General features: G+C 56.7%; 1 protein-coding gene across 1 annotated transcript in view; it reads left to right on the top strand.

Moving 5' to 3' along the window:
• Nucleotides 1–1,139: 1,139 nt before the first annotated feature.
• Nucleotides 1,140–12,293, top strand: part of SLC22A2 (solute carrier family 22 member 2) — a 29,239-nt gene continuing 18,085 nt past the window's right edge. The window contains exons 1-5 of the mRNA XM_045842522.1: nt 1,140–1,964; nt 3,353–3,456; nt 6,163–6,317; nt 8,578–8,746; nt 11,654–11,768. Of these exons, the coding sequence (XP_045698478.1) occupies nt 1,554–1,964; nt 3,353–3,456; nt 6,163–6,317; nt 8,578–8,746; nt 11,654–11,768 (954 nt within the window). The 5' untranslated portion in view covers nt 1,140–1,553. The remainder of the gene's footprint in view (nt 1,965–3,352; nt 3,457–6,162; nt 6,318–8,577; nt 8,747–11,653; nt 11,769–12,293) is intronic.

Genomic DNA, 12,293 nt, shown 5'->3' with positions numbered 1-12,293 from the left:
TCACCCGAGGAGGAGGGCTTCACGGCAGCCCCGCTGTGGGCTCCGCTCCCGTGGGAGTTTGAAGCTGGACCCAGCCCAGCGTGACCAGGCAAGGCCAGCGCGGTAAGTGATCTGCGTTCTCCCTCCTCCTTATCTGGCGGTTCTGTAAGTAATCCACGGTGGATTTCAACACCGTTTCTCTTTGGCAAGCGACACCCTTCTGGCCTCTCACCTGGTGCCCTCTTGCAGGTACACCTGGTGTCTTGGAAGGGAATCAGGCCCAGGACAAGGGACTGTGATGTTTCCTAGTGAAAGGTGGCCAGAGCCACCTCTGGGCCCCTGGGAGTGGAGGCGGGGTTATGACCTTGGTCACTTATTAACTCCCCAGCCCCTGGACACTTCCAGCAAATGACAGGGGGCAGGAGGAGTGTGGGGACACCCACCCCTCAGGTCCTGACTCCTCCCTAAGGAAACAAGAGGCGGCCACTGTGGTGGGGAGGGGGACTGCTTGGGGTCATGCCCTCAGACCGTGCTATCAGCAGAAGAAAAGGAGGAAAGAAGAGTGCACTCGCTGTCTGGTACTCCAAGGGGCGGAGCTGACAGTGGGCCGCTTTGCGTGGGGGCTTCCCACCGCAGCCTGCCCCTTCCGCCCACCAGGAAACGGGTTGCCCGTTTCCCTCGCACGTGGGTGCCCCCAGCATGGTGCTAACAGGGCATCCTGACCACAGGCAGCAATAATAGCTAAGGCGACAGGACAGCACCCTGAGGACTCTCCTGCCTCACACTTGACCTACGTGCGTGCCGGCCATTTTTCCTCACTAATGGGTCAAGGGGAGGACGCTTTCGGGTTGAAAGGTGAGCACTGGCCTTCTTTCAAAAGGAGGATCGTAAACTTCAGACGAAGACCCAGACGAGCAGCCGCGCAGCCGGGGGGGTCCAGTGCCCATGCGGCTGTGGGTGGCCGGACCCACGGTGGAGGCCGCGCATCTCCTCGGATGCGGACCTGGGCTCGGACCCAAATCCGCGTGATTCACCTCGCCCCAGGCGAGCGCAGCCAGAGGCACGTGCGTCCTCCGGCCCCCCAGGGCGGAGGGCGGACTGTGTGGGTGAGGTGCGGACGTGCCCCCTTCCGGGACAGTGGGTGTGCTGGGGAAAGGTTATCACGGCGAGCACAGTGCTCGTGACAGGCGAGCACTCAGGTTTCTTGCCCCACGAGGAACACAGAGGGGGGATTGTTTGTGGAGCCGGCATGGGGCAGGGACGCGCTCGGGGAGTGTGACGGCACAGCCAGCACGGCGTCTGGCCGGGCCCCTCGCTCAGGCACGGGGGAGCCTCTCTCAGGCTCAGAGGGGCGCAGCGGGACGAGCCCTGCCAGAGGAGACCTCGGCGGGAGGCCGCCCGGCCACGGGAAGGCCTGGACCAAAGGCTGCCTGCCCCCTGTGCAAAGTAAACACGCGCTCGCTCACTCTTGGACTTTTGCTCCGGAGTTGTGCTGAGCTGGCCGCAGCCTCTCCCGGCGGGGACTTGGAGGCAGTGCCGGCAAGCGCCTCGGGAGCTCTCCTCCTGCAGCCATCATGCCCACGGTGGACGACATTCTAGAGCACATAGGGGAGTTCGGCTTCTTCCAGAAACGAACGTTCTTCCTCCTGTCTCTGCTGTCGGCGTCGTTCGCCCCCATCTACGTGGGCATCGTCTTCCTGGGCTTCACCCCGGACCACCGCTGCCGCAGCCCCGGCGTGGCCGAGCTGAGCCGGCGGTGCGGCTGGAGCCTGGCCGAGGAGCTGAACTTCACGGTGCCCGGCCCCGGGCTGGCGGGCGAGGCCTTCCCGGGTCAGTGCCGCCGCTTCGAGGTGGACTGGAACCGCAGCACCCTGGGCTGCATGGACCCTCTGGCCGAGCTGGCCACCAACAGGAGCCTCCTGCCGCTGGGCCCCTGCCGGCACGGCTGGGTGTACGACACCCCTGGCTCCTCCATGGTGACCGAGGTAAGTGAGGCAGGACTTAGGGACGAGAGAGCAGGTGGTGCAGCTTCTCTTAAGGAAGAAGCCGGTGGGGCCCAGGCGTGCTCTTGGGACTCCAGGTATCTCACAAAACCCCGGTTTCTGACAAAGACGTGCAGCCTCTTACCCGTCTGGAGCATGAGTGGGTGCGTTTAAACCTGGTCAAATTCAGGCAATAATGATTCTCACTCATGCAACTCTCACCACTAAGAAACAAGCAAAACCATACGAATTCCCGGCAGGAAAGGGAAATTTTTCAAGCCTCCTCTTTTGGGGGAAGCCCTACCTCCCCCTCCAGTCCTCCTTCAAGCTCTCGGGACTCACCCGAACGGTGCCGCACTGCGAAACCAGGCACTGGTCTCTTAACGGTTATTGTTTTCTATTTAATTTGCTCAGAGGGTCCACATGAAACCACTGAGGGGCGGAGCTTATGCTATGGTACTATTATGTTACTAAACATTACTGGCAACATCAACATCCAGTTGCAAAACTTCACTTCAGTAAATATAGAGAAAATTTAAAAAACAGACTTGCTTTCATTAGAGGCAAATCAAAAGGCGGGGATGCAATTATTCTGCAAATACAGAGAACACCCATTGCCTGGCTTAATTTTAAAAGACTGCTTGGATAGTGTGTCGGAAGATGTTCTGTATGAACAGACGTGTTTAGGTCGAGGGGCCTTGTCTGAGGGTCTGAAATGGCCTGATAGGTCCATGAAATGTGGACGGTCACAGATTCCACACCATAACGGCTTTAGGAGGCTTTACAGCGTGGCTGACCTCACCCCTTCCTACAGAGCTGAGGAAACGGAGACCCAGAGCAGAGAAAAATTTTGCCCGAGGCCACAGAGTGAGAGAATTAGCCGTCAGCCCTGGCAGCCAGAACTGCTGACTTCCAGGCCGGCACCTGTTCCAAAAGAGAGCGAACCAAGCGTGACCACCCTAGCAGGGAGCTCCTTGACCCCCTCCCCTCACCCCCCACCGCTGTTAAAGAGACAGCCGCGAGACACTGCATGGCCCAACTTCTCTGGGGGCTTCGGTGTACACCTCTTTGCTTCTGTGCATTAAAATTAGAAAGGGAAGTGGTTTTGTACAGAAATGAAGCAATTACCCAGTTTCAGCAGGCTGAGCCAACAACAGCATGTAGCCTGATGACATGCTACCAGATGGAATGCTACGCTGATTGCAGGACAAATCTCTTGGCTGCGCAGGGAATATGAACATGATGGCGAGAAATCCATCCAGTGGGTTGGTTGCCCCTCGACCCCGTCCGTTCAATGCACCGGACACAGATGAGTCCCCCGGGGTGGAGGGGCCTCTGACAGGACCTTGTCTTCTCTCCCTCCTGCCCGGGACCCCTCTCGCCCTCGGCAGTTTAACTTGGTGTGCGCCCGCTCCTGGATGCTGGACCTGTTTCAGTCGGCCGTGAATGCGGGATTTTTCGTGGGCGCCGTGGGCATCGGCTACGTAGCAGACAGGTGGGTGCTGCACGTCCCAAAAGCACCTGGGCTCCCCCGCCCCGGCTGGAGCGCCCTGATCCCCAAACCACACAGGCTGCAGCAGCCCTGCCTCGTGTCACTTGCCTTGACAGTCTCGGACTTCTTCTGCTGGGGAGAGAAGCCAGGCCTCTGTCTTTCTTCCTTTTCCAGTTCTCGGGGGGTAGAGGCACGTTTCGGTATGAGGCGGTGGTCTTTCTCGGGGGCTGTCCAGAAGCTGAGGGCTCAGAGGGAGAACGGCAGGTGATTTGATCTTGTGGGGGCCCGGGCCATTCCCTGGCCTCACCGCCACCCATCCAGTGTGCGCCTCCAGGCCTCCGAGCTCCGTCCGCCCTTGGCCTGCCTGTCCTGGGCGCCGAGCGAGCAAACACAGGCCGCCCGTGCGATCACAGGGCCCCTGGGTCAGGGCCCGGGCCAGGTGCCATCACAGGTGCGGGGCCTGGGATGAAATGGGGTGAAAGGGAAGTGGGCCTGTCTGTGCTGAGGACGTCACTGCCACTACCATAACGTCCGAGTCACTGGAGAGAGACAAGGAAAACCAGTGGGGGGGGGGCGGGGGACGTCTGGCCAGTGGCCCGTGTCTCCAGGTCAAGCGTTCAGGGACCCCGAGCTCCCCCGTCCCTGTCATGGACCCCAGAGCCCCAGACCCACTGTGCTGAGAGCTCCTGATAGCCAGCACCTCTTCTCCGCGGGCGGTCAGTCGATAGTTTCAGGAACAGATAAGGAACAGGAAGATTATCTTTACACCGGCTAAGCACTTTAGACAGCGGGGCTATTGGGGCTGATTATTTAATACCCATCCTGCCGACTGCCGAGTGTCTCCCACGGGCAGGCAGCGTGCTCTCCAGTGTGGACGGTGTCCCTCATTCTCTGGCGTCATCGGCCACCTCGTGAGCCAGAGATGGGTGAATGTGTCTAAGTCGTATCATTGTATAGTTTTATACAAACACACAATACGCAGTGTTATAGAGCTATCCAATCACATCACAGTGTTATGTACAATACCACTATATACTTCATTCCAAAATGCATAGTAAATGAAATCTACTTCACGCTCGTCGTCCCAACTGTATCTACACCCAAACCTGGGAGTACAACAGTACATGTAAGTAGAACACTTTGATTACGTTACATTGTCAGGCTGGATTAAAAACTGGCTTGTTCAGTCAGGACGGCTTAATCTGTCACAGGCCCTGGGGCGGGGCGTCTGCGCCGTCACAGCCCCGCCCACTGGGGCAGCGGGAGGGAGGGAGGCTGAGGCCGAGGGGCCGCGCCACGGGCAGCTCCCCGGGACTGTCCACTCAGCCTCCCTTCCTGGGACTCTGTGTGGGGGACGTGTGGGGGGAGAGGACGGTCATTCTCTGTTATTTTCATCACCTCAGAACTGAGGACGGCTGGTCAGAGAGGACCCCTTAAGGCAGGGGAGCCCCTGAGGGAGGAGGGCCCCTGGGTCCCCTGTGCTCCAGAGTGTGGCTGTCGGGCCAGCTGCTGGCTCCGCCTCCACCCCTCCTCCGCCCCCAGGGGCAGAGCCTGACGCTCGTGTGGACAGACGGGCGCTGGCAGGTGCGGGGCCTCCCGGCTGGCCGAACAAGGGAGTTAATGATTCCCATCCCACCCAAGGAGCAGGAGAGAGCAGTTCCACTTTTCTACTGCCCCGGCATTCTTTACGCATAATCCCCAGTCAATCATCCACCTTCTTAACGATGCCATTATTGCGTTCATGATGTTAACATCTCCTAAGGAGGGTCGATTCCTCACTCACTGTTCTTCCCCCAGACGCTGTGCACATGTCTGTTCCATTTTCCTCCAGTTGTCTGAAGTTTGGCCGGCTCTGCCCCTCCTTCCGTTCTCTTGGTGTGTGCGCGTGGGAGGGTGTGGCAGGGGACCCACCTCGGGGTTCAGAAAAGGCGGTTTACGTTCTGAATACGGACTGCCGTCTGGGTCAGGCTGGTCTTTCCCAGCAGGAGACACTGAGGAAGGTCGACTAGCTTGCCCGGCACCCTACCGAGTGGGAGGGCCGAGGTTCCACCCGGGTTGCCACGTTTTCCTCGGCTCTGCGTGCTCGCGCTCTCCAGGTCCCTCCGTGGGTGAAACCCACGCCTCTCGAATAACACGCGTGGACGCGATCCTTCTAGCGCCACACGCGTGGCGCTCGGTTACAAAGGCCTTGGGGTGGCAACTCTCAAAGTGGCTCATGGACGGCGAGACTCGGGAGACCGTTTCCGTGAAGACATGCAAACACCGCAAAGTCCGAACGCCGTGTTAAGAAATGTGTGGGGGCGGGGGGGGGGTGCACTGAACAGTAAATTCTGTTCTCCCTAAAGCGAAAGCTCTTGGTGGCAGCTGGTTGGGACTGTCTGTGCAAAGGCCCCAGCTCCGGTGGTGACGGGAGACCCAGACAGGCCCCCGGGGCCCTTCGGCCGTGGGTGGCCCGGGGGAGTCACCCCCCCCCCCCGCACCCTCCGGTGTGGGCCTGGGCAGCGCTCTGGTCCTGGGGCGAACGGGGCCGCGTGCTTGAAACGTGTGCACTGCATGCCGATGAAAAGTCCTGCCCGGACCTGACCTGCGGTCAGACGCTCCGGGTGGGCGTTCATCGGTACCTCCCGCGATTCCGTGATGCAGGGGTCTCCGGCGGCCTCCCAGCGCCGGATCCCGTTCGCTTCCCTCTCTTCGTTGTTCTCCCTGCAGGTTCGGCCGCGCGCTCTGCCTCCTGGCTACCATCCTCATCAACGCCGTATCCGGGGTTCTCCTGGCCGTCGCCCCGACCTACGCGTGGGCCTTAATTTTCCGCCTGATCCAAGGGCTGGTCAGCAAGGCGGGCTGGCTAATAGGCTACATCCTGAGTAAGGACGCCTGTGGTTGCAGCCAGGGGAACCCACCCCGGGTCATTGCTGCCGAAACACAGTCAGGTGGGGGTAGGGGGCGGCGGGGCAGAAACGCGGACTCAGCCTCAAGACGGTGTCGGGAGGTATTTTTTCCTGGAACAAAAGAATCTCTAAAATCTCATGGGTCTGCTCATTCTGCATCCCTCCTACAAAGACAACAACGAAGCCAGAAATGAGGGTCAGCATTAAGCCATCCAGATTCTTATGTAACTCGAGAGGAATTTGTGTTTTCTGCACCTGGGGGATTTATGGAGAGAGAAAAATCTAGCCTGCGAGGCCTGTACAGTAAAAAAATTCAGTGACGAGCGATGCGCTAGATTTATAAGGGATTTTCATGCTTTGCATAAACCCACTCTAGCAAACCACAGTTATCCTCGGTGTATGATCAGGGAATCTGGCAAGTGCACGGTCAGCCCAGTGCCTCGGCCGTCCGTGGGACCAGGCACGACATTTACACCCCACTCAGCAGGAGCCAGACTCAGGCAGAAGCTCCGTGGAGTGCAGGAGAATGTTTGGGCTCGAACGGCATAGCATCTTTAAGGCAATCTGGAAAAAATCACCCCCATAATCAGATCTTGGGGATGAATCCCATCATTACTTCCCCTTCAGCTACAGTCAAACAGCATCCACAGCTCCGGCCTGTGTAGCTCGGTTGGTTGGGCGTCATCCCACCCTCCGAAAGGTCACCCTTTTGATTCTCAGACAGGGCTCACGCCTGGGATGCAGGTTCAGTTCCCAGTTGAGGTGCAGGTGAGGCAACCAGTCGATGTCTCTTGCTCATTGATGTTCTCTTCCCTCCCTTCCCCTCTCTCTAAAGTCAATTTTTAAAAAAATAGTATCCATATACAGGGAAGTGAGCCCATGGAAACTGACATCATGATGATAAGAAAGCTCTCAGGACCCATGAAAGCACTAGACTGCGTGTGCTTAAAATTGTTGCCGGTAGAGTCAGCTTGAGGAATTCCGTGAGATAAAGAAAGAATGCTGCGGGATACTATCAGGGCGCCTGGTGGCTGCCTGGCCAGCCAAGGAATTCACGGACGCAGTTCTTGCGTCAGTAATTCGGTGTCTGGGACACGTGACGTGTCCGAATACGTAGAATTCAATTGTATAAACACAGATTTCAGCATTCCACCTCGTCACGTTCATTTCATTTCCAGTCCCTCTGAATGTCCTGCAGGGACCCCTGTCCCCTTGACCTCTGTCCCCCTGCCCTGTCCCCCGCCCTTCAGACCCGTCCATGACCCCGCCGACTCTGAAAGGCAGACATTTCCATTTAGGGAGCACTAGCATAGTTTTGTTTCACTCTGTCGTGAAATACTTTTGGATAATTCGCAGTGAACGGTTGAAGTCTTGAACGCCATCACCGAACATTTCATACAAAAACTCTGCGGCTCGTGGCGTATCTGAAATTTCAATTCTAGTATGTTTGCAATATAAAAGTAACTGCCCCCTAAATTCAAGTAGCACAGACTCCCTTACCTGCCTGGAGGTGGTCACGGGGCGGGACGAAGCCCACTACTGCCCCTTGTGCCGTGGTGCACGGACATGCCGGCTCTCGGGAAACGAAGCCCCTGATCTACAGTGTTTTCCGATTTCTAAGTTATGGATACTGCCAGCGTGACGGATTTTGAGGTGCCAAGGAGTTTAACACCCGGCCTGCCGACTTCCAGAGAATGTAAAAATCGGTTCGGGCAAGCCAGGACTAGCCTACTCCGGGCAGCGTGAAACCCACGGGCAGACTTCCCAGCCGTTTGCCCACATTAGCAGAATCACCGGGAAAATGTTTAACTTGGGAAGGAGAACAGGTCACACGCAGGTGTTCATTTACATCAGAGCCACCTGCAGTCTGAACTCAGTGTCCGACCCATTTACTCAGGTCCCAAACCACCACTGCCTCATCACTGTCCGTCAAAACTCCGCGTGTCTCCGAAACGCAACGGCATCTGTCCTTGCAATTATTCTAGAAATCAAATGTTTTGCTTGTGGTAGCAGGCCTTCCCCCATCATCTAATGTGGGATTATACAATTTTTACATTAATTAACACAATAGCAATAATCCTAAAACAGGACTCAAAGGACATGTTTAAATTTCAGACAGCTACATAGAGAACGTTCTAGAATCTGGACATGTTGAGGTGGGCCTTCTGGCTCCCCCTAGCTGGGCGGCCAGCTCCCCGTTGTACGGACTCGCTGACCGCGTGGCTTCTCTCCGCAGTTACGGAATTCGTCGGGCAGAGCTACCGGAGAACGGTGGGCATCGTCTACCAAGCCGCCTTCACCGTGGGCCTCGTGGCGCTGGCTGGGCTGGCGTACGTGCTGCCCCACTGGAGGTGGCTGCAGCTGGCGGTCACCCTGCCCACCTTCTCCTTCCTGCTCTATTACTGGTAAGTCCGTGTGGAACGGAAAGGCAATACATTGCGGTGTCTCCTTTCTGCCTTCCCTGGTGCACACCATCCTCCTGATCCCTAAGGTTCCCGTCACTCTTCTGTTCCACCAGATGCCCGGTCCATATTTCCAGGATAAAAGTCAAAAGCTTTCAACACTTTGGAAAGCAAATGTCCCTTTACTTCGGCCTTAAGATTATTTATGCGGTGTTTACATTAGCTTCCGGTGGCTGCGGTGCCCTTTGAAGCAACTGATGAAATTTCCTTTCTTATTCCATCCCTTCTCAGAGGAAACTTGAGGCCAGAGGAGGCAGGGCGTGGCACTCGCGTGCCCACTGCCCACATCCATGCCTGGAGCAGACATCCCCAATCAATCGCAGCAGCCTTTATACCCCAGACCAGGCCAACTGGGGACCCCACACAGACCATAGCAATCCATCAGAGTTCTCAGGACAAGTGAACTATGTTTGTCACCCTGTCCCCGGGAAACACGGAAAAGAGCAGAAACTGTCGGAAACCCCACTGGGAGGTTACCTGAAATAAAACAAGAGGGATGCTGCATGGCCGTCCAAACCTCTCTCCCACGCAACAAACCCACAATGCACTTCATGCCTGGGCGTGTCCACCTGTTCTTCCCACGGCTGTCTGAGAATGAAATGCCTCAACTTCCCCAGGAAGCCTGTTTCTCCCCCAGAATCCAGTACAACTCTAAGAGTGACCCTTGGCTCCCTCCCTGTAGCCAGCCTACCTCTTTCATGTTTCCCAATCTGCCCCTCCCCCCCCCATTCCCATTAGGATCTTTTGATCCCTTGCCTGGATTGCTATGATCTTTGACCTTAGCATCACCACCCTCATGCTTCACGCTGCGTTTAAAATTCTAGTTCCACCTGGCTGCTCCACTGCCTAAGAGTCTTGCAGGAACTGTGCTCCCCTCAGAAGGAGGACCTAGCACTCGCCGTGACGGAGGCCCACCCGCCATCCCGGACCAGGCCACTTTGGAAGCACCACTTCTTGCAGTGTTTCACTCCACAGAATCAGATTTAACTTACCTACAACTGGGCGAACTGCATAATGGGACAACATTTTCAAAAGATCGCTCAAGACGCAGAGTAGAAAGCAGGTGTTTGGGGGGGAGAACGCAGGCGAGGGGGCCAGGTGAGAGACTGTTGCCCTCATCCCTGCAAGCGAGGACAAGCGCCTGAGTGGAGACAGAAGTCGTGGGTATGAAGAGGAATAGATACAAATACTGTGGGTAGGGTGGCGATGACAAAGCCCAATGACTGACTGCGGAGGCTTAGAGAGAGGAGGAGCCGAGGGTAGCCTGTGCCTCAGTGGGCTGGCGGGGGGGGGGTGTCGTTCAGAGAGGCAGGAGGAGCAGGTGTGGAAAGGAGGATGGTGAGGTGAGCTTTGAACATGCGTGCGATGGAGACTCCCACCTCCCCCCCTGCCGTCAGTTCCCACAGCGGAAACGCCTGGTGCCCACCTCAGCGGACGTGCCGCTCAGACCTGGGGCTCGGCTGTGCCCCGCTGTGCAGCTGGCTTCCCAGAGGCCCCCTGGGAACCCTCCGGAGGGGGCCCCGAGGCTGCCTGCACGAGGCTGAGCAGAAGCCTTTGGAGGAGGAAAGAACCACATATTCCCCCGTACAAGATTATGAAATTTCTTTCCCGGGGTGAGGCCTCTTGGGGTCCACCCCGTGAATAACTTAATAACTTTTCAGTGGGCACTGCAGTGCTGTTAGCTGCAGTCACCATGCTGGGCGCTGCGTCCCCGGGACTGGCTTATGTCGTAACTGGACGTTTGAAACTTCCGACCCCTTCAGCCCTTCCACCCACCCCACCCCTCAGCCCCTGCCTCTGGCAGCCACCAATCTGCCCCTTATCTATGTGCTTGTTTCCCCCCCTGGGGGAGCCCACCTTGGGGGGAAATCGTTCTGTGTTTGTCTTTCTGTGTCTGAGTCATTTCACTCAGTGTAACATCCCTCCGGTGCATCCGTGTTGTCAAAAATGGCAACACTTCATCCTCTTTTATGGCTGAATAATATGCACACACACACACACACACACACACACACACACACATTTCTGTTATCCATTCATTCACCGATGGACACAGGTTATTTCCATATCTTGGATGTTGTGAATAGTGCTACAATGACTATGAGAGTTTACATGTCTTTTTGAATTAGTGTTTTGGGGTTGTTGGGTTTTTTTTTTATAATTACCCACATGGAACGGCTGTGTCATATAGTAGGTGTACTTTTTATCTTTTGAGTAACTTCTACACCGTTCTCCACAGTGGCTGCACCAACTTGCAGTCTCGCCAACAGAGCCCGAGGGTCCCCCTTTCTCCACGTCCTCGCCAGCACTGGGTACTGCTGGTCTTTTTGGCGGCAGCCATTCTGACAGGTGTATCTCACTGTGGTCTTTTAAATATATCTTATCGATTGTGCTGTTACCGTTGTCCCATTCCCCCCCCTTCACACCCCTCTGCCCTGCACACCCTCTCCCACTCATTGTGGCTTTGATCCGAGTCTCCCTGATGAGCAGTGACGTCGGCCACCTGTCTTCTTCGGAAAACTATCATCTGTTCTGACTCTCTGCCCCTTTTTAAACTGGACTGTTTGGTTTTTTGCAGTTCAGTTGCATGAGTTCTTTATATGTTTCAGATACTGCCGTTTTCAGATGTATGGTTTGCCAGGATTTTCTCCCGTTAAGCAGGCTCCCCGTTCACTTCGTGGGTGGTTGCCTTGCTTTGCAGCCCCCGCACGACCCTCTTTCCTTTGTCAGGGCCTCGCTGTGCCAGGGCCCCCCCTCCAGAAATCTGGTTATGGTGGCGGGGGGGGGGGCAGGGGGCCAGGAAGATCCTCCCCCCATAACAGCACTGGTGACACTGACTCTGCGCCCTAGGTGCATCCCCGAGTCCCCGAGGTGGCTCATCTCCCGGAACAGAAGCGCCAAAGCCCAGAGCGTCCTGAAGCACATCGCAAGGAAGAACGGGAAACCCATACCTGCGTCTCTTCAGGTGAGCGAGCAGCCAGCCGCAAGGTCAAGTCCGGGGTGGGAGGCGGAGTTGGAGGCCGAGAACACACACAGCAGAGGGGCTGCCCCATGCCGGAAGCTGGGGGCGGGGCGCGGGGGCGCCCCGGTGCTTCCTCTCTCCCGAGAGAGTCGCGGTTTCCTGGTCATATATTTTAAATAGCTGGAAAGCATAAAACTAAGAGGAAACCAAAAAACCACTTAAAAGTCAAAGGAGGAGCGTCTGTCTCGTGCACTGAGGCCTGTGCCGTCCCGGCGCCTTGTTGCCCACGACCGGTTCCCCCAGGGGTCCGTCAGCATCCCCGGGGAAGGGAAGGGGGTTTCCCCCAGAGGGGAGGTCCCCAGATCAGGAAAACAGATTTTCAAACACAGCCCTTTCTCAGAATTTAAAAATCCTGGACAGAACGTGTCCCGAGATGTTTACACAGCGCCCTGCCTTCTTGAACGGAACGAGCGACCGAGCCCAAGTCTCAGCGTTCTGTGTCTCACCCCCCTCCCCCACAGACCTCGC

This window comes from Phyllostomus hastatus, unplaced genomic scaffold (assembly GCF_019186645.2).
Source record: "Phyllostomus hastatus isolate PE091 unplaced genomic scaffold, TTU_PhHast_1.1 phas_contig_40, whole genome shotgun sequence".
Taxonomy (NCBI): Eukaryota; Metazoa; Chordata; class Mammalia; order Chiroptera; family Phyllostomidae; genus Phyllostomus; species Phyllostomus hastatus.
This window is presented reverse-complemented; position numbering and strand designations above follow the sequence as displayed.